Source organism: Mus musculus, chromosome 15 (assembly GCF_000001635.26).
Source record: "Mus musculus strain C57BL/6J chromosome 15, GRCm38.p6 C57BL/6J".
NCBI classification, from domain to species: domain Eukaryota; kingdom Metazoa; phylum Chordata; class Mammalia; order Rodentia; family Muridae; genus Mus; species Mus musculus.
Window position 1 is genome coordinate 73,039,629 of NC_000081.6, and position 20,322 is coordinate 73,059,950.

At 48.2% G+C, this 20,322-nt stretch overlaps 1 protein-coding gene across 7 annotated transcripts in view; it reads right to left on the reverse strand.

Annotated features, from left to right (window-relative positions):
* The window catches only part of Trappc9 (trafficking protein particle complex 9), a 471,619-nt gene that overhangs the window by 450,009 nt on the left and 1,288 nt on the right, over positions 1 to 20,322 (reverse strand). For 3 of the 7 annotated variants that reach the window (XR_001781576.1, XM_006521527.4, NM_001164641.1), the window contains exons 2-5: positions 18,294 to 18,886; positions 12,534 to 12,679; positions 10,967 to 11,095; positions 2,549 to 2,575 (exon numbers count right to left, since the gene is read on the reverse strand). Coding sequence is in view for 6 of the 7 variants with exons in the window: in XM_006521527.4 (XP_006521590.1) it covers positions 2,549 to 2,575; positions 10,967 to 11,095; positions 12,534 to 12,679; positions 18,294 to 18,877 (886 nt within the window). In the remaining variant the exon portion in view is untranslated. Of the gene's footprint in view, positions 1 to 2,548; positions 2,576 to 10,966; positions 11,096 to 12,533; positions 12,680 to 16,119; positions 16,185 to 18,293; positions 18,887 to 20,322 lie in introns of those variants that run through there. The other 4 variants (NM_180662.2, NM_001164643.1, NM_029640.2 and 1 more) reach the window with 3 other exon arrangements.

Here is a 20,322-nt window from a genome sequence, read left to right on the forward strand (position 1 = left end):
TGTGGGAGAACCTGGGGAAATGGAGGACAGGAGGGACTGGCCACTGTGACCTCAGAGGATGCAGGACCTTCTTGTTGGGGAGAGCAAAGTCCTACAATGGCCTGCTGTGCTCGGCTGTAGACTTGTGTTGAAGCTGCTTTTAAAAATTAAATGGTGTTCTCTCTCTCACCTGAGCTCAAATTGCAAGTCTTTTCACTAGAAGAGGGCACCAACCTGAGCAGCCAAGGGGGAAAGCAAGAGAGAAGAATTAGCCAAAGGCTTTCACTTGAAGGGGGTACTCAGATGCACATACAAGGTTCAGAGCAAGAAAGGGGGTCTGAGAAAGGAATCGTTGCATTTAAAAGAAGTCTGTCTGCCATTGGGGAGAGAGGTGGCCCTCTGTTCTTAATTAGCAATGAGGCAGAGGCAAACACCCAGAGCCAGAAGAAGCACAAAGAGATGCCCAGCTAGCTTCCTCTGGGGGAAGTCAAAATCTCTCTCCACCAGATGATCAAATGCAAGTGCAAGTGGCTATATACTCTGTGATAGTCTAGGAAAGTGGCTTCTTGGTAGGGCAGGACAATGGTTTCTCCTCTGAGAGTGTCTCGGGGCACTGGCACTGATCCCTCCTTCCCAGAGCACTACCCCATGAGCTGCCAGGATCTGAACTGCAGAAGAGGGCCAAAGTAAAAGATGGCCAGGCTCTGTCCTGGCTAAAGACTCCTACTAAAGACATGAAGCTGCAGGCTTTGGGCTGGAACCTGGGATTAGAAGAGCCTCAGCTACCTGCCTGTGTCCCTTGGCGAGTCCAGCTCATACTGGTCTCACTTAGGATGGCTGCAAAGATGCCCTCCAACACCACCGCTGAGTGGCAGCTCCATCCTCTGTTGGCAGCTTTCCCAACCACAGGCTCTGATGTGGTGCTACATGAAATAGGATGAGTCTCATGTTCAGAACCCAGCCATCACCTGTTCCAGGCTCTGCAGACTCAGCTGCAAAACCTTACTCTCGACATTTTTACAAACAACAAACACATCCCTCCCTACCTCAACAGAAGTTTGGCTTTTAGAAGTCAGTCTGATTGTCTCCATCTTCTTCTCCCACAAGTATGGGAGACACAACGAAATTCAGTGTTTCATCCAAGGCTCCACAAACAGTCTGGGCTCAGCAGTACCAAGGCATTCAACGTTTATTTCATTCTTGGTTGACATGTTTGTTTTGCCTCAGTTCCATGCATATGTGTGTGTTGGTTGTGTGGGCGTGTGCATGTGTGCGGGCAGGCACCGACTCTGTCTAGAAGTACGTTTCAGATTCCCCTGAGCTGGAGTCACAGGAGCCTGTGAGTTAACAAACATGGTTGCTGGGAACCAAATTCAGTTCCTCTGCAAGAATAGGAAGCACACACTACCACTGAGCCGTCTGGCCCATCCCCAAGTTGCTCGCTTGTTTGTTTGTTTGTTTGTTTGTAGAGCAGGTATGTTTTTAAGACAGGGTGTTGATACATAGCTGAAGCCGGCTCCTTCCTCAGCCTCCTGAGTGCTAATGAGATTACAAGTGTGTGCCACCGTTCCTGCCTTGTCAACTTTCACAAGTACAGAAAGTCCCCGACACCTGTCCCAGGAAACCCTGCCCTTGTGTTGATTTTTCTTCAGAAAGCAAACAAAACATGATAAACATCTGGGTCCTTCACTCTTTCCACACACCGTCCTGAGAAATGTGGCCAGCAGTGTAGAGACAGGCCTTGAATCAGACAAGCAGGCTGGAGGTGCTGCCACTTCGAATTTAGACCATGCCAGATGAAAGCAGCCAGCTTGGGTGCGAAGCCCAAGGGAACATGACTGCCTGGATGGTCTTCTTCGAAGGATGGTGTCTGCTGCTGCATTGTTACCTACTCGGTCATTGTTTCTAGTTAAGCCAAAAGTAACCAAGCTCATCATGAAATAGTTAAGCACAGTAACAAAGCAAGTTTCTGATGGATTCATGGCAGAAAATTAAGATGGGGAAAGAAAGACCCAACACTGTGAAAAAGGGGGGGGGGGAATGCAAGATTTCTTAAGAACACACAAGCTTGGTGGCTCACATATTAGAAGGGTGAGGCAGGAGGATTGCCACTAATTCAAGACCAGCCTGAGCTACATAGCAAGACCTGTCTCACTAATAATAATAGTCTATAAAAAATGCAATAGGATATTCAAATCACTGTGGAAAGGAACACAGGCCATAGACTCAGAGCAAAGTCATTACCATGGGGGGATTCAAATCAACAGCATAGGCATGCCCCGTGCATTCAGAGGATTCAAGGCACGATTCTCCAATCATTCAGTTCACCATGCTAGGGGGAAATTGCTCCTCTTCACCAGACAACAGGAAGCAGTAGGGTGCCCCATCAAACACGGACCAAACAATAATCAGGTTTGCCACAGTTCTGATTTAAAGTCACTTAAATCAGACTGTTCCAAAGACCACAAATCCAGAAACCAGAACCATTCATTCACAACACCATGAAAACAAGCACTTAAAAAATAAAAATAATAATAACCAAAAGAAACTAAGCACAGAGATCATGTACCTGGGTCAATGAGAACTTCTTGCGCCCCTGGAAGAAAGAACAGATTACGGTCTTTTATTTGGAAAATAAAACCACTTTTAAAGACAACTAGCAGAACACATTTTACAGTTTGCATCCACCCTGGTGAGCCTGGGACACTTGCAGCTACTGAGGGGAAGAGCGTGTGTGTGGCAGGCACCATGCTTTTCTGGTTCCAGGAGGAGAACAGAAGATCCTACTGTTAACCCTGCATTGAACGAAGAGGAAAATGCCCCCTTATCTCTTCCCTTCCTACTTTCTAAGCTCAGGCTCCTCACTCTCCATCAACAAGTTTCAGAAACCCTCGTTTCACCAATAAACCAATAACAAGAGAATATGTGAGTGCTCTGACTGAGGTATCAAAGGTTTCAGAAGGAAATATAGTAATACATTAATACTCCCAGATCTCTCTGTCTCTTTCTTTCTCTGTCTCTCTCTGTGTATGCCTTTGTCTCTCTCTGTGTGTCTGTCTGTCTGTCTGTCTGTCTCTCTCTCTCTCTGTGTATGTGTGTGTGAGAGAGAGAGAGACAGAGGCAGAAAGAGACACAGAGAGAGAGACTGACTTATGAATTACAGGGCACTTATCAAAGCTAAGGAAGTGATGTTTAGAGGTGGTTTATACTGAAGCTGTAGCACAGTTGGTAGAGTATTTCCCTAGTATGCATAAGGCCCTGGGGTCAATTCCTAGCACTACATAAACTGGGCATGGTGACGTATGTCAGAAATTCCAGCACTCAGAAGAGACGATCAGGAGATCAAGGACATCCTTGGCTACATAGTAAGTTTGAGACCAAAATGGATAAGCCGTGACCCTGTCTCAAAGTGGACAGTGGAAGCTAGAAAAACGGCTCAGCAGTTAGGAGTATTGCTCTTGCAGAAGACCAAGATTCAGGTCCTGGCACCCACTCTATGCAGCTTACACCTGCCTGTAACTCCAGCTCTAGGGGATCTTCTGGCCTCTGAGAGCACTTGCATGCACACAGTATACACACATACATACATACACACACACACACACACACACACACACACACACACACACAGAAAGAGAGATCAGAGGTCACAGAAATCCCCCTACTGCTGCCTTTCAGGTGCTGGGATTAAAAGCATACGCCATCATATCAAGCTAGAAGACATTTTAAGTACAAGGGTAAAGAAAAAGACACCCAGAAAGTGCCAGGCAGTGGTGGCGCACTCCTGTAATCCCAGCACTTGGGAGGCAGAAGCAGGTGGATTTCTGAGTTCAAGACCAGCCTGGTCTACAGAGTGAGTTCCAGGACAGCCAGGACTGCACGGAGAAACCCTGTCTAAAAACCAAAAAGAAAAAAGAAAAAAAAAAAGACACCCAGAAGAAAGTAAGACGGACCTGAGAGAGCAAGTGAAGGTCTCCATCCTTTAATTTTATTTTTAAGACCAAGTTTTGTCTTGCTCAGTTACCAGGCAGCCCTTGAAGTTTGAACTTGCCAGCCTCCTACCTTAGCCTCCTCCATAACTAAGATTATAAACCCCAAGATTACAAATCTGCACACCAGGCCTCACTCATCTCTTACTTCTTTTTTTTTAAACATTTTTAAATACTTATTTATGTATATGAGTATACTATAGCTGTCTTCAGATACACCAGAAGAGGGTATCAGATCCCATTACAGATGGTCGTGAGCCACCATGTGGTTGCTGGGAATTGAACTCAGAACCTCTGGAAGAGCAGTCAGTGCTCTTAACCACTGAGCCATTTTTCCAGCCCCTTCTCTTACTTCTTAAGTGGATCTTTCTTCACAAAGCTATTTCTCCCTATTCTGACTCCTTAGAAATCAAACATAGAATGATGGATCCAACACCCAGCGTGAGGTGCATGCCTGCAATCTCAGTAATAGGGGTGGAAGAGAAGACAGGACCAAGTTCGAGGCCAGCCTGGGCTACACAACAAGACTCTCATCCCTCTTCCCAATGTGGTCACGTGGAATAAATCTTCTTTTTCCTGCTTCCCACCTTTAATTTGGTTCGACTGCCTTATTGAGGATGGGTGGCCAGAGCTGACTTGAAACACACAGTATCACGTAAAGGTCAGTAACACACCAAATGCATATAGATGAATCTTCACACCTTCACGCAACCACCTCAGCTGATCCGGAAGCCAGGATCTCCTCCAGACCCTAGATGGTGCTTGCTAATAAGCACAGGAGTGGAGATTTAAGACCTGGCAGGCAGCCTTCTTCTCATCTGCAAGGCGCTGCAGAGCTGTGACATCATGGCTAACCATTACCTAATACTCAAGAGAAAGTCCAGTTTCACTGCTGCTCTGATAGCAAATCTGCAACCCTCGCTCTGAGCTGACCAGAGAAAAACACATATATCCAGAAGGCTTTTTCCGGGTATGTACTGGGGATCAAATGAAGAAATCGTATTCAAGGAGCCTGGTTTTGGGTCCTCTTGTAGAAGCCGGAAAAAAAAAAAAAAAAAAAAAAAAAGCTTTAAAAATAATAAGTAAGTGCAACAGCGCCACCTATGGAACGTCCTGCAAGGATCCAGAATCTGCAGACCACAGGCAAAGTTCAGCTAGCACAGGCACTGGGCAGCTTCATAGAAAGATGGCACTGTTCAACAGCTAAAGTCTGACACCCGGATGTCAACCAAAGAGACAGGCTCCCGGAGGACAATCTACGAACAGGAAGGGGTCTCAGAACTGGTTCTTCTTACAGTCAGCTGCCAAACTTTCTCCCAGTCTCTGTATTTTTCCCTAAAGGCAACTGAGGGGGCAGGAAAGATGGCTGAGCGGTTAAAAGTGGTTACTGCTCTCACAGAGGATTAGAGTTTAATTCCACCGCCTTACAACTACCCTAATGCTCTCTTCTAACCTCCAAAGATACCCTCAAACATGTGAGTGGATACATACATACTCACAAATAAAAATTTAGGGGCTAAAGAGATGGTTCAGCAATTAGGAACACTGGCTGTTCTTCCAGAGGTCCTGAACTCAATTCCCAGTAGCCACACGGAGGTTCACGACATAAATAAATAAACCTTTTTTTTTTAAAAAAATAGCCGGGCACGGTGGTACACACCCATACATAAACCCAGCACTTAGAGACAAAGGCAGGAAGATGGGATTGTTAAAAATTCAAGGCCAGCCTAGTCTCTATCTCAAGCTCCAGGTCAGCCAGGACTACACAGTAGCACCCTGTCACATAAACAAACAGATCTGTAAAATAACCATGACTTCAGTCTGTCCTGTTTTCCCAGACACTCCTTAAACTCAGGCCGCTGAAAAAAGAGTTCACGGTGACAGGCAGGGGCTCTGTAAGAGGCCAACTCAGTTGCCACCTTAACTCAGCAGGGATTCAATCGCTGGGTGACAAGTCTCTGTCCCTTTAAAAAAAAAAAAAAAGAGTACTCGCTCCAACCCTCAAATGTTCCCACTGGGGAGTTGTAAAGCCCTGCCTGAGGCTGAGGAGCGCTGGTAGATATTTGGACTTTTTCTTTTCTTTCCTTTTTCTTTCCTTTTTTTTTTAAGGTTTATTTATTTATTATATGTAAGTACACTGTAGTTGTCTTCAGACACACCAGAAGAGGGTGTCAGATCTCGTTATGAATGGTTGTGAGCCACCATGTGGTTGCTGGGATTTGAACTAGGGACCTTTGGAAGAGCAGTCAGTGCTCTTAACTGCTGAGCCATCTTACCAGCCCCTCTTTCCTTTTCCTTTTTCTCTTTTTCCAGACAAGGTTTCTCAGTTTATCTCTGGCTGACCTGGAACTCCCTCTGTAGACCAGGCTGGCCTCAAATTCAGAGACCCACCTGCCTCTGCCTCCCAAGTGCTGGGATTGCAGGCGTGCACCACCACAGCCTGGCTCTGGACCATGCGTCATGTCAGTCCCCACCATCGAATGCCAGTGACAGAGATGAGAACCAGGTGTTCTACCAGCAAGCCACACCTCAGGCCTGTTTTGATCAATTTAATGGTAAGTAATATTACCAAGTTCAGAGAGAAGAAAAAGTAGAGGCCACCACTACTAAGAAACCTTTACAAGTCAATGGTAAGCACTTTCTTCCAGTTGACTATAGAATATTCTATACATTTTGGGGTGGGGGTCCTATATAAGGGACCCAGGTCCTCCCACGGTGCTAGGCAGGAACTCTACAAGTGGGCTACCTTCTCCATCTTGGTTGTTTTGTTTTGTTTTGTTTTGTTTTTTCAAGACAGGATCTCATGTAGTCCAGGCTAGCCTCAAATATACTATGTAGCTAAGCCTGGCCTTCCATTCCTAAGCCTCGCTCTGAGTATGGGAGCCCAGCATCATATCTGGCTTTCCAGCCCTAATTTTTTAAAGAAACTATATTTTGTCCTTTAGTTATAGACCTACAGGTCCACATCCAAATCTTCAGAATAAAGATCAGTGCCCCAACTTGTGAGCAGCATGAAGCTAGGATTGAAAGACTAAAAGAAAGAATGAAGGGGAAAAAAAAAAACTACAAAAATTTTTTAATCTTTAAAAATTTTTTTTCTTAAGATTTTATTTTTATTTATTTATTATATGTAAGTACACTGTCGCTGTCTTCAGACACTCCAGAAGAGGGAGTCAGATTTCATTATGGATGGTTGTGAGCCACCATGTGGTTGCTGGGATTTGAACTCCAGACCTTCGGAAGAGCTATTGGGTGCTCTTACCCACTGAGCCATCTCACCAGCCCTTAAATTTTTTTAAAAGGGAAAGAAATGCCCCCTTTTCCGAGGAAATGCACTTGAAACTATTCAGCCAGGGTCTGTGAGGTCTGAAAGTGTTCAGCTGAATTCCTGGGGCCTGGAGAAGCAGCTTGTGGTGAGAAACTCCTACACGCTTACGGAGAGCACAATTCAGTTCCCAGCCACCACGTGATACAGCTCACAACTGCCTGCAACTCTAGCTCCCAGTGATGCAAGATTGTCTTCTGACCCCTGCAGGCACTCATGACAGACAGACAGATGCACACACACACATATACACACACACACACAGTGAAAATAAATCTTAAAAAAAAAAAAGTAGAAGTATCCTTGAGGTTGGAGAGATGGCTCAGTGGTTAAAAGCACTGACTGTTCTTCCAGAGGTCCTGAGTTCAATTCCCAGCAACCACATGGTGGCTCACAACCATCTGTAATAGGGATCCGATGCCCTCTTCTGGTGTGTCTGAAGACAGCTACAGTGTACTCATATACATAAATAGTTCTTTAAAAAAATACAAGTAACGAATATTCCTGTTACTACTTGCCAATCATCATAAAACCAGTGATACTGACAGCTGCCTCAGCCTTCCCCTACCATGCTCCACCCTAGCCCCTTCAGACAGGGTCCCTCACCTAAGGTCCCTTAGGCTGGCTTGCAGGGAGTTCCAGGGATCTGTGTGGTGGTGCTGCAGACAAGCTAGAACCTAGAACCTCCCAGGAGACAGGCTGCTGGCCGGGCACACCTGGGCACGCTGTCTTCATTATGTTAACTGAGGCGGGCCTTGGGCTATACAAACAGGGAAAGTGAACTGACCGCTGGCAGTCCTTTCTCTCTGCTTCCTGATTATGAGCATCACATGACTGTGACTCCATCCCCATATGGACTGCCACCTGCAATTAGGAGTTAAATAGAGCTTCTCCCTACACTGCTTTTGTCAAGAGTATATTGTCGCAGCAAGTAGGGAAAATAAATAAGAGAACTTGTCTCTGCCACCCAGTGCTGTGTTTCTCGTGTTTAGAAAACACATGTTCGGGGCTGAAGAGTTGGCTCAGCGGTTAAAAGCACTGACTGCTCTTCCAAAGGTCCTGAGTTCAAATCCCACAACCACATGGTGGCTCACAACCATCCGTAATGAGATCTGATGCCCTCTTCTGGTGTGTCTGAAGACAACTACAGTGTACTTACATATAACAATAAATAAATCTTTAAAAAAAAAAAAAAGAAAGAGAGAAAAAGAAAACACATGTTCTTACCCACTAAGCCATCTTCCCAGACCCTTTTCGCATGTGCGAGTGTGTGAGTGTGTGTGTGTGTGTGTGTGTGTGTGTGTGGTAGTTATGGTCAGAGGACAACTTGTGACAGTCAGTTCTCTCCTCTCCCACCACATGGATCAAAGTCAGGCCATCAGACTGAGTGGCCAATGCTTTTACCCACTGGGCCATACTCCTAGCCCTTCAGTGTCTTTTGAAATACTTTCTTGCTGTATAGCCCAGGCTGGCTTAGAACTCACTATGTAGCTCAAGCAGGCCTCGGACTCATGGGAATCCTCCTGACTCAGCCCCTTGAGATTAAATGACTTGGTCCCAATCACATGTAACAAAATGCTACATGCATCCGGGATTCTGCTCTTCTGTGGCTAAAAAGGAGAGCTGAAAGGTAAGGGAGGGTGCTAAATGCTTGGCTTGTCTGCCGCAAGGCAGGGCTGACACTACACACTAGCTGCTCTAGAGATTAGAATCTGAAGGAGGATGGTGCATCTGTCCCCCGGATTCAGCCTGCAATGAGCAGAAGGCCACTCCGCTTCTACGGTAGTCAGTCTCTTTGACCTCCTGGCCTTTCGGCTGTCACCTGAGTACAGGCTGTCCTCAACAATGAAAAGTTCCAACATTTTCACACAAAGCGGAGCTAAATGAAGACACTTCTCCTGAGACATGGACCAGTTCTTCTGTTCCTTAAGCTTCCTCTGTTCACAGCAAGGAAACAAGATGAAAGGAAACATGACAATGTTACCCTAAAAGCTTCAGGGGGCTTCACAGTCACAGCAGGGGGAGGGGGCGGCACACTGACAACCTGGGAGCTGACGAGGAGTGAGACTCCAGAGGCTGTGGTGTCTCAGCAGGACCCACAGCTATACCCACAACATGCAACCCAGCATCGGGGGGAGCTCAGAACCCAGGAGGCCAGAGCAGATTCCTCCCTACTCTCAGCATCTCCTTCCCAGCCCTACTCCCTTTCCACTCTGATGATGGAGGTGCCATCAGGGGCTTCTGGAAGACTAGCATAAAGGGCCCTGGAGAATCACGTGCCGTCATCTGAGCATGCCCCGCAGAACCCAGGACACTTAGCAGCTTCTGCATGCTCTACAGTAGGTGATGACAGAATCAATCTGATTCCCCTTCTAACACATCCGCTCCTGGGGACTGAAGCTCCCTGAGAAAGCCACACCTCCACGTCAGAGTCCACAGACTGACTGAATGACTACTTCTATGACTGTAGAGTTTGACTGTGACAGATCAAGAACCAGAACTATCTTGGGCTGCCTTTAGCACCTTAACAGCCATTCCTTGCCACCCCTGAGCCAACGTTCTTGTGACTATCTTCTAATGGACTAATTTAGCAGAACCCTACCTTCCACCAACCCTAAAGCTATGAATGTCATCAGATAGCAACTGAGACCTACTGCAGAGACTCCCCTGCTTTGCTGTAACCCCCAAACTGATGTCCCCGCCAATGTTTTTGATGAGTTCACTCATTTATGGCTGTCTTTGGTTCTGTGACTATAAAGAGCTCATATAACCATGTCCATAGTAGAAGAATGTCACCTGGGACAAACCGAATCTATGTTCCTGGCCTATAATCACTCATATTCGGTTCAGAATAAATGGTCTCCTTTGGGTCAGGCATAGTGGTGCACGCCTTTGATCCTAGAACTCAGGAGGCAGAGGCAGGTGTATCTTTGAGTTCAAGGCCAGCCTGGTCTACAGCTTGAGTCCCAGGACAACCGTGACTATACAGAGAAAACCTGTCTCAAAACATAATATAACACTAACAACAAGTTAAATAAATAAATGGAATGAATACTAAATACCCTTCTCTGTCAAGAAAGAGTGTCTGGCAATGACGTTGTGCTGTCCCCACTGAGAAGAAAATGTGGCTTTCTCTTCACTGAGGTTTTCTAAAGGTCTCACAGACCCACAAGTGTCTTTGGCTTTGAGTTAGGCATTGCTCATCATTGCCCGGCCTCCACAATGTGACTAGTAACACACTAAGATCAAAAGCTCACTGAGCACTTGTGGATCTCCGCATCTAGAAAAGTCTTTCGCTCTTCACTGGAAGCAATAACTGGGGGAAAAAAAAAAGATAAAATAGCTAGGAATTTTTAAATGAAACAGGAAGTATCCCTGGTCCCTGCATCTGCAGTTAAAACTGACACCAGGGACCAATGTTACCCATTACATGGGTACCCAAGTCCATTCTGCCAGGGGATTTCAACACAGGCCTAGAATTCAGTGATAGACACTGCATGTAAACCTTCACTGTAGCAGTCAGGCCGATAAGCCAGAAGACAATGTCTCCTTCGCGAATGCACAGAATCCTCCTACCTAGAAACACTCATCGGGCCTAGTGAAAAGGGAAAGACAGCACAGCTCCTCTCCTTAGAGACTGCGGTGGGTGCAGGCTGGAGAGAGGCAGGCTCACCTGGCCGGTGTCTGTTGGCTGCTTCTGAGGGAAGTGAGCTGCCTTGGAGTCTCCGAGCCCCAGTCTTGCCACCAGTTCCTCCGGGATAATGATAAATGACTGAAGCCGAGCACAACCCCTCCAGGGCAGCTGGGTGGTGAAGAGATGCAAAGATGATTAGTAAAGTCACCCTGAAGGGGCACAGGATGACTTAAACAGTCAGCTTATCTGAAAATGCCAATTTCCCAAAAACAAAGTTTACAGTTAAAAATCACTAGCTAGGCATGGTGGTACATGCCTTTAATGCCAGCCCTGAGGAAGCAGAGGAAGAGGCAAGTAGGCCTCTGTAAGTTCAAAGCCGGCCTGGGTTACATAGTAAGTTCCAGGCCAGAGTGAGAGCTTGTAGCACACAGAGACATGCCACCCACCTTCCATAGGCCACATCAAGGCAGGCAACACAAGAGGCTAGCAAGGCTCAGAGCTTCACTGATGGCCTGAATATGCAGGGAGAATTTCATTTTCTCATTTCTTCATTTGTTCATAGGATCAGCCTTTTTAGGGTTCTTTTGTTTGGTTTGTTACATTTACTTATTTAATGGGATGGGATGAGGGCATGTGCCATCGTGTGCAGGTCAAAGTCAGAGGGCAGCTTAGGAGATTTAGGTCTCTCCTTCCACTCTGTGGGTGCTGAGAACTGAACTCAGGGCATCAGGCTTGGCAGCAGGGCACCTTTACCCACTAAGTCATTGCATCGGCCCTGAGGGACCAGCAGTTTTACACACATTACACTAGAGGCGCTTGCCAGGCTGTGGGGCTGCAGCGCTGTGCAGCAGGAAGTGTGCTGGGTTGGAAACATTTAACGGTAGGGCTGGGGGTGTGCACAGTGGTGATGGAGCGTTCAGCTAGCAAGCAAGGCTCCATCCTAGACAGAGGAGTGAAGGCAAGGGGGAGGGAAGAAGAAAGGAAAGGGAGGGGGGAGGGACTTAAAACCAATAGCTCTAAGCAGGGTGATGGTGGTGCATGCCTTTAATCCCAGCATATGGGAGGCAGAGGCAGATGGATCTCTGAGGCCAGCCTGGTCTACAAAGTGAATTTCAGGACAGCCAGGGCTACACAGAGAAAAACAAAACAAAACAAAATGTAATAACTCTAAAGGTAGGAGGACCAAACTACCTTCCCCCGTACTGTACATTCGTCTGTGCCATCTGGAATAGCAGCAGACACGTGTGGACCAATCTCCTTCTTAAGGTAGCCCCATACACACATACATGTACATCCGATTGTCTCACGGGCTACATCTTCATGACCTCTAATGGGTGCAAGAAGAATGTGCGCTGGAGTGAAGAGGCGAGGGCATGGACGGTGGCAGCCAAAGCAGAGGCCAAGAACACAGGCAGAAGAACACACACGCTTCCTTTAGTGAATGCAGAGCAGGCAGGGCGCAGAGTAAGCAGCAGATGCGGGAAATGAGCCCACAGAGCAATTAGCAGGCACTGCCCGCTTCCCCTCCCTTGCCTCTCTTTGTGCCATTTCCTCATAGTCAAATACCAGTGGACACGTCCACACTCATCTGGTCAGACAGTCTTACCCCCTAACCACAGGAAGTCATTCACTGAGCGCAGGAGCTCCACGGACATGTGGTAGTGTACCAGGGCGTCCTGCAGCATCCCAGCCTGGAGGCACAAGTCCCCAACGTGTTTCCGCATGCGTCCTTGGCACCGCTTCTTGTAGTGTCTGGAAGATAAAATCCAAGGGCGCCTGGTTACTGCTGCCCCTCCCCTCCCCCCAGGCACAGGGATGAGCACGATGCAGGTTTCTACCACTAAGAGATGCTGAGAAGCCGGTGTTAGGCTCTAAGGTTGGAAGCCAGCAGCAGTCATTGCCAGTCATGTGAGCTACAGGGGTCCTGGCCTCAAAGCTGTGCTGCGGTGTGGTTTTTATAAAGTAGCCTGTAGCTGCGACTCCTGCTCCCTTCTCAGGCGCAGCTCTAGCAGGAGCCTTCTTCTCAGGTAGCTCCAATTTCAACATTATCACAGAGTATGTCTCTGCTTTTAAATAAGTCAGTGACTTCCCCCCTTTTAACTTCAGCCCCAGGACTATTCCATAGAAAGAGATGGGACCTATCATTGGCCAGCTATCTGGCTGGGGCTCTTCAAACACTGGTGAAGACGTGCTGTGGACCAAGGCTTACCCTCTGAAAACACTACTGACCCTTTGACTATTAACCAGCTTCAAAGATGCGATCCTTTTAGGAGATGCAGGGGTATTCGTCAAAAGCAATTCTTTTCAAGAATGAGCCCTAGAGGACGGGGTAAAGTCCTGACTAAATCAAAGAGACTGGCAGGTGACAGGAAGTGAAGCCAAGTCTGGCCCAACTCCATCAGTGCCCCCTGGCTCTGAGACTACCTCTGACTACTTAGCATCTCCACACTCAATGCTATGAGAACTAAGGCATGACTGCGCAAAGGTGCAGACGAGATACTTCAGCTTTTGCTAGCTTACTCCCTGGCCACCCAGGATGGCCCTGCTAACAAGCCACACTGCCTTGGGCCTAGCCTCACTACCTGAAGGGGATAAAAAAAGAAAAATCACTCTGGGGCCTGGAGATGGCTCAGCCAGATAACCCTCATTCAGTTCCCAGCACCCACGTGGTAGCACCCAATAGACTGTCACTAACTCCAGCTCCAGGGGATCCGGCACTGTCCTCTCCCTCCTCGGGCACTCACACAGGGTATACCTCAAAGAAAGGGAGTGCAAAAGGGTCATCTTTGGTTGTTCCTGCTCGTTATCTGAAGTCATGTCCTTGCCAGAGTGACCTGTCACTTGGGGGGCTGCGGGGTGGGGTGGGGGTTGTTGGTACCACCAAGAAATTCACTACCAAGGAATTCGGAGCTTGTGACAGAGCTTGGGCACTTAGAAGGGGAGATTTTTTTTTTTCTAAGACTCCAAAACTGGCCTGCTTTAAGTTCAAGCATCACAGAGCAGACTCAGTAGAGAGAAGGTCTGACCAACCTGAGCCTCGATCCTGCTACATCACCCACTAGCTGTGTGATGTTGGACCAATTACTTCAGCACTTAGCGAACGATGAGTCTACAGAAGTAGGCCTGCCGCCCCGACCTTGGATACTGTTGGCAATGTGAGGGACACAGGTCGGGGTCAGGGTTGACAGATAGCTGTGCTGGCTTCATCACCCCTCCTCCTCTTCCCCAGAGAGCACTGAGCCTGCGAATACTCAGGCAGCACAGTAGCTCACACTGCCTTCTCCCTGGGAGCTACCACGATCACAGGAACTAAACTAGCCAAGACCTCTTCTCCCACTCCTGTATCACCAACATCCTCAGACCCCCTCCCCCCACTCCCACCCCCACCCCCGCTACCCAACCCTCCGTTTGGGCCCACAGAAGGGACAGGAAATTAGCTGGAAACCCCATCCTGCCCCTGCTTGGGGCCCTTCCCTTGAGGATGGCCTCGCCTCTCTCCTGCCACTACAGGCAAATTGTTCCACACGAACTCCGCCTACAAGCCACTACTAGAGCCCAAGTCACTCAGAGCTAGCCACGGCAGGATTGTCACAATCTGGACAGTCAACTCTCCACATATGCAACACCTTTAGGACACATGACAACTGCCCTGAGAGCCCATATTCCCTGCAACTGGGGCTTTTCCCATCCCCAGCCTCCAAAGGGCTCCCCTATTCCCAAGGCTCTAGACACACAACAGGACCTGGCCTGACGCACAGCAAGCGTCCAGAGCTGTGTGCCACACTACTTCTAAGGGGGTCTTCACTAAGAAAGGCAATTTCTCCTTCAAGGGGCACCAGGGAGGTTCCTTGTCCCTCACAAGGGAAACCCAGAGGACAGACCAGGACACAGATCTCTGAAGGTGTCTCTGACAAGCCTGCTAGAGTAAGCAGATGAGAAGAGGAGAGTCCAGGACAAGCTATGGTCCCATGAATAAATGCAGGACCTAGTGAGTGACAGAAAGGCTCTGCAACCATAGTAGGTTCCCTGCTGTTTCCCTGCAGCATAGCCCCAACTCCCTGAGCTTGGGACAATAATTTCCTTTTGCTCCCAGGCCCCTAGAATGGGAGGGAACCTCTCAGCAAGTTCAGCCTATCTCCATGGAGATAAAGTAAATGAAATATGAAAGCGCTGGCAATACATGGAGGCTCAGAGGCAGTGTTCCGTAGCAGCAGGATGCAGAACAAGACCCTTGCCCTCCAGTCAGGTGAATGGTGGTGGGGGAGGGGGGAGGAGACAGTGGGGACTAGGTCAGCCAATGATCATCCTGGAAGGCTGACTTCAGATGCTGAGGGGTCTAGATCTGTGATGCAGATGAGTGACATGCCAGCAGCCTCCCCTGGTGCAGGGTGAGCTTCCTGCCTGTATCAGGGAAGAAAGCCTGCCTGGGAGAGCCTGGGCAGAGCTCTGCAGGCAGAGAGGAATCGTAATCAGTAACTTAAGTCTCTACATGCTTAAGACTCAACGAACTAGCTATTTGGAAGGTCACTGCTTCCTGCTCTTTGCAAAGTCACCCTTGAGCCCTCTTAAAGAGAGAGACTGCTGTCCACTGAGAATGAACCCTCTTAAAGAGAGAAACTGCTGTCCACTGAGAATGACCTCTGTCCTTTCTGGGGAGAAGCTGCTGGAAACAAGGAATCGGGACTGGACCCCTCGAGGAGAAGCAAAGAGAGAAGGCGGGCAGCTCCTCACAGCAGCACTGCTCCCCACATGTCTGACCTGCAGCCCCGCCCCCATGCACATCCCACAGCCGCAGTGACCCGCTGCATGCCTCGCTCACTTCCAAGCCTGGCGCAAGCGGGGCTGCACTCCTGGTGTCCCACGTTAAAACCACCCCATGAAAACCTCTGCAGCCACCCAGATGGACCAGCATCTCACACCCTCCAAACAAAAAAGGAGTTAGTAAAGGCTCATTTGTCACCAAATACTAAAGACCAAAAAGGTCTCTGGAGCAAGTATTTTTGACAAACATCAAACACCATTGGGTTAGGGGCTGAGGAGACTAAATTCTAAAAGAAAGAGATGAACAATTAAAGGACTGCTCGGAACACACAGGGAACTAGGCAGCGGTGTTGGCTTTTGAAGCAATGGCAGCAATGGGGACAGCTCATGAGGGAACTAGCCACTTTCTCAGTGGCTTGTTCACAGCCTACCTTTTCAGCCCCAACAACATACTCACAGGGCGGTATGATAGAAAACAAAGGAAAGAAAGAAAGAAAAGAAAGAGGGACAAGCAAAATTAGAAACACACAGGGACAAAAATAACTCCAAGAGCTACACACTACATGTACCAGATCCCTGAGAACTCCCCTGTGTAAGCATGGGACTCAGGTCCATGCTCACCCAATGCTAAGAGGAGGGCTTGCTCTGTGGGGACAATCACCTTATTGCTACTGGGACAAACCCAAACTGACCGTGTGCCTAGACACTTCTCCTCAAGCTACGGACACCACGTCATTTCCACTTTGGACATGTGTGCATGCTATCAGGCAGTGCAGGCAAGTGGGAGGCTCAGTCCTGGCTCCAGAGCGTCTCAGAAAACACACTATGGAGTTGTGATGGAGACAGCTGGATGGGCTCGCCATCATTACCTCACTCAGCCCCAAATGAAGTGTACCTGAGTAAAGGCTTTGGAGTGAGCATGGCTGGGACATCAGCTCTGATTCTATAGCTAGCTATCTGGCTTTCTAACCCTTCCTTCTAGAAAGCCAGGCCAGGAAACTACAGGCCTGCTGCAAAGGTGAAGGAGACACATCAAAAGCTTCGGATCAGGTGAGGCATGAAGATTCTTCCTGCCCTTTGCCAAACATCACAGGCTGTGTGACAGGGCTACTCATTGCTTTCGACCCGGAGGGCTGCCCTTGGCCTATGCTCAATCCATCCTGTGACACTCTGGTGTCAGACCCACCACCAAACAGGAAGTTGCTATGTGACTCTAGATAATTCCAGAAGCATGCTACTTGGCGGCACCCACTCTGCAGTGGGCACGTTATGCCATTTGAGCCTCACTGGAGATCATGATCTGAGTTCCACAGAGGAAGCAGGACAGACTCAATTCTTTGGGTTCCTGCCTGAGAGCATCATACCTTCAAGTGATGCAGCCTCACAGAGCTCTCCCTATGGAAAGGGAACCCCTCCTGGCAAAGGCTGCTGTCTGAGCTTGTGTCTATCTCACCTCTTCTGCTGGCAGCCGGTGACAAGATGGCGATAGGGGCAGTAGGCTATGATCACAAGAAAAGGCCTGAAGAGTAAGGCCGTAATGGTGGGCCAAGGAAATGCAGGGAACATGGCTAGAGACAGAGCCCACACACAGTCTTTGTCCTGCTCCACCTTGGAACCCAGAGCATGGAGACACTTCCACATCTATAGGTGGCTCTTTGGGAGCCTCCAGGTGGTGTTTCTGACCTCCTGGAGCTCTGAGATAAAGAAGAGACCTGGGACTTGCAGAGGGCCTGGCCTGGGAGTCACAGAACTAGGCTCTGCTCCCAGAGCCCAGCAATAACCTGAACAAACCTCAGCATCTCATCTGTGCACTGGAGCAAACTAACAGAGGCTAATTCAAGTGTCTAGTTGCCACATAGTTTGCTTTTGTTTGCTTGTGGTGGTGGTGATGGGATTTGATGTAGCTCAGAACGGTCTCAGTCTCACCATGTAGTCTAGTCTTGTCTTAAGCTCTCAAGCCCTTAGCCACCTGAGAGCTGGGATCACAGGTGTAAGCCACAAGCCCCGCTCCAGCTGCCACATGTTTCAAAGTAGAAACAGGGCTATGGATGTGGCTCAGTTGATAGAGTGCTTGTCTAGCATGCAGGATTCCCACACAGCATTAAAATGGGTTGGGTCTTGTGGTCTTCACCTATAATGCTATTAGCACTTGGGAGGTGAAGGCAGGAGGAGCATAAGTTCAAGGTCACTTTCAAATACATAAAGAGTTGGAGATCGACCTAGGCTATATGATACATGTCTCAAAAATAAAGTAACAAAAACAGTTGAAACAAATGTTAACATTATTTCCAGTCTAACATAGTGCAATGCAAAAAATATTCCTGATATGTTTTATGTTCTTTTTTATTTTCCAGTTACCTGTTGTATGTTTTACACACCCAACTCATACCAGCTCACGATAGCCTGGTCCCACAGGCAGCAATGGCTGCAGAAGTCCCACCAGGGGATGTGTGACACCCAGGACTGTATGTGCTGACCCTAAGGGACTCCTCTTCTTCAGTGGCCAATGGACCACATTTGAACTATCCTTGCAGCATTTTTGCCTGCTTTGTAAGGAGGACCCAAGCCCAGGGCTTCTAGGTCAACCATTCCTACATAAACTTACCTGCTATCCGTGTCTAGTCCCACGAAGTCCTTCTTCTCGAAGGGGACACAGAGAAGAGGGATCTTGTCCCCGGATTTGTCGGTGGCTCTGTCCAGGCGCTTGGACTCCAACACAATGAAAAGGGACTCGATGAAGTCTTCGATGCGCTTCTCCACTGAATCGCAGTCATCGTAGTTGGGATAGAAGGCCACATCCGGGCGCGGCTGCTCAGCCACATCACCCTGCAGCCCGAACACGAAGAGGCGGGAATCGTAGAGCGTGGAACCGTAGATCTCCTTCTGCACGTGGAACTTCTCGAAGGTCTGTGGCCAGTCTTTGGGCGAGAAGCAATCGGTGATGGTGATGAGGCCTACCACCTTGCGGTGCGTCTGGAAGTCGCCCCACTCGTTGTTCTCGGGCGGGTAGTGGTGCCGATAGCGGATGAAGAGGGCACGCTGCGTGTCGCGCACACTGAGCTGGCTCACGGAGCAGATCCGCTTGTAGATCCTGAAGAAGTTCTCCTCAGAGACGATGCCCACGGCCTGGACGACCACCAGAAGGGTCTGGTGATCCTCTGCGCACTGCATGTAGTCGGGGACGCTCATCCTGAGGGCCTGTCCAAAGGGAAAAGAGTCTATGACAGACATCTCTGCCTTGCAGAACTCACAATAACACATTAGCACTGGTGGACAGAGACATGCCACACTCTTCATCCTCACTGGCAACCCTGGCTATCACTCTGGGTGGCCACAAGTGATTCACACAGTACCCCACAAGGCTACCTACCCCTTCTATGAGAAGCTGGAGTTGAAACTAACCATGGACCAAATAGACCAGCATTGGGGGTCTCTTCATGAACAGGAGTATCACTAATCCCAACTCTGTCTGACCCCTCAGTTTAATATGTAAACTCAAAACACTTCTGGTTAGAAGTCCTACCAGGCATCTAACTAGTGAAACAAGCTATTTATAGGCAAGAGTAGCTAAGAATCGCCTGATGTGCTACCACGGTGAGCTTATGTATTCCTCAGGAAAGCAAGACCAGGTAGTACTGCTAATGAGGATGTGGTCTCTCTACAGAGTCACGAAATATGATCAATGCAAGGCTCTCAGGAGGCCAGAGTGTTGGGCCATAAGTTCCTGATGAGCCTGGACTACACAGTCATGCTTATCTTTAAAAAAAAAAAAAAAGTGTGCCTTTAATGCCAGCCTCTTAGAAGGCAGAGGCTGCCAAGTCTCTATGAGTTCAAATCTAGCCTAGTCTACCAAGTAAGTTTCAAGCCAGCCAGAGCTGCATAGTGAGTTCCCCATCTCAAAAAGAGTATTTGTTAAAAAATAAAATAAAATAAATAAATAAATAAATAGAGTTGGCGAGATGGTGCAGTAGTTACGAATAACAATGCTGGGAGCTGGAGAGATGGCTCAGCAGTTAAGAGCACTGACTGCTCTTCCAGAAGTCCTGAGTTCAATTCCCAGTAACCACATGGTGGCTCACAACCATCTGTATGGGATCCAATGCCCTGTTCTGGTGTGTGTCTGAAGACAGCTACAGTGTACTCGTATAAATAAAAATAAATAAATCAGCTGGGCAGTAGTGGCACACACCTTTAATCCCAGCACTTGGGAGGCAGAGGTAGGTGGATTTCTGAGTTCAAGGACAGCCAGGGCTACACAGAGAAGCCCTGTCTCAAACAAAATAAATAAATAAATATTTAAAAAATACATGAACCTAAGATTTGCCACTTTTAAGCATGCAGTTCCAAAAACATGAGTATTCGGTGTTGTACAATGTTACCATCATCCATTTCCAGAACTTTCCATCTTATTGTTCTGAAACTCTCTACTACTAACAACCAACTCTCCATCTCCATCCCCACCCCCACCCCCACCCCCGCAATGATCAACGATGAAGAGCGACAGCTAAAGGCATGGTTCTGAAATGATCCTGGAATACAATAGTTGAGCCCCTGGACTGTACAAGGTGCTAGGGACAGAACAGGATCTTGCACGTGTTTAGTAAGTGCTCTCCCAATGAGCCCTTGCTCCCACC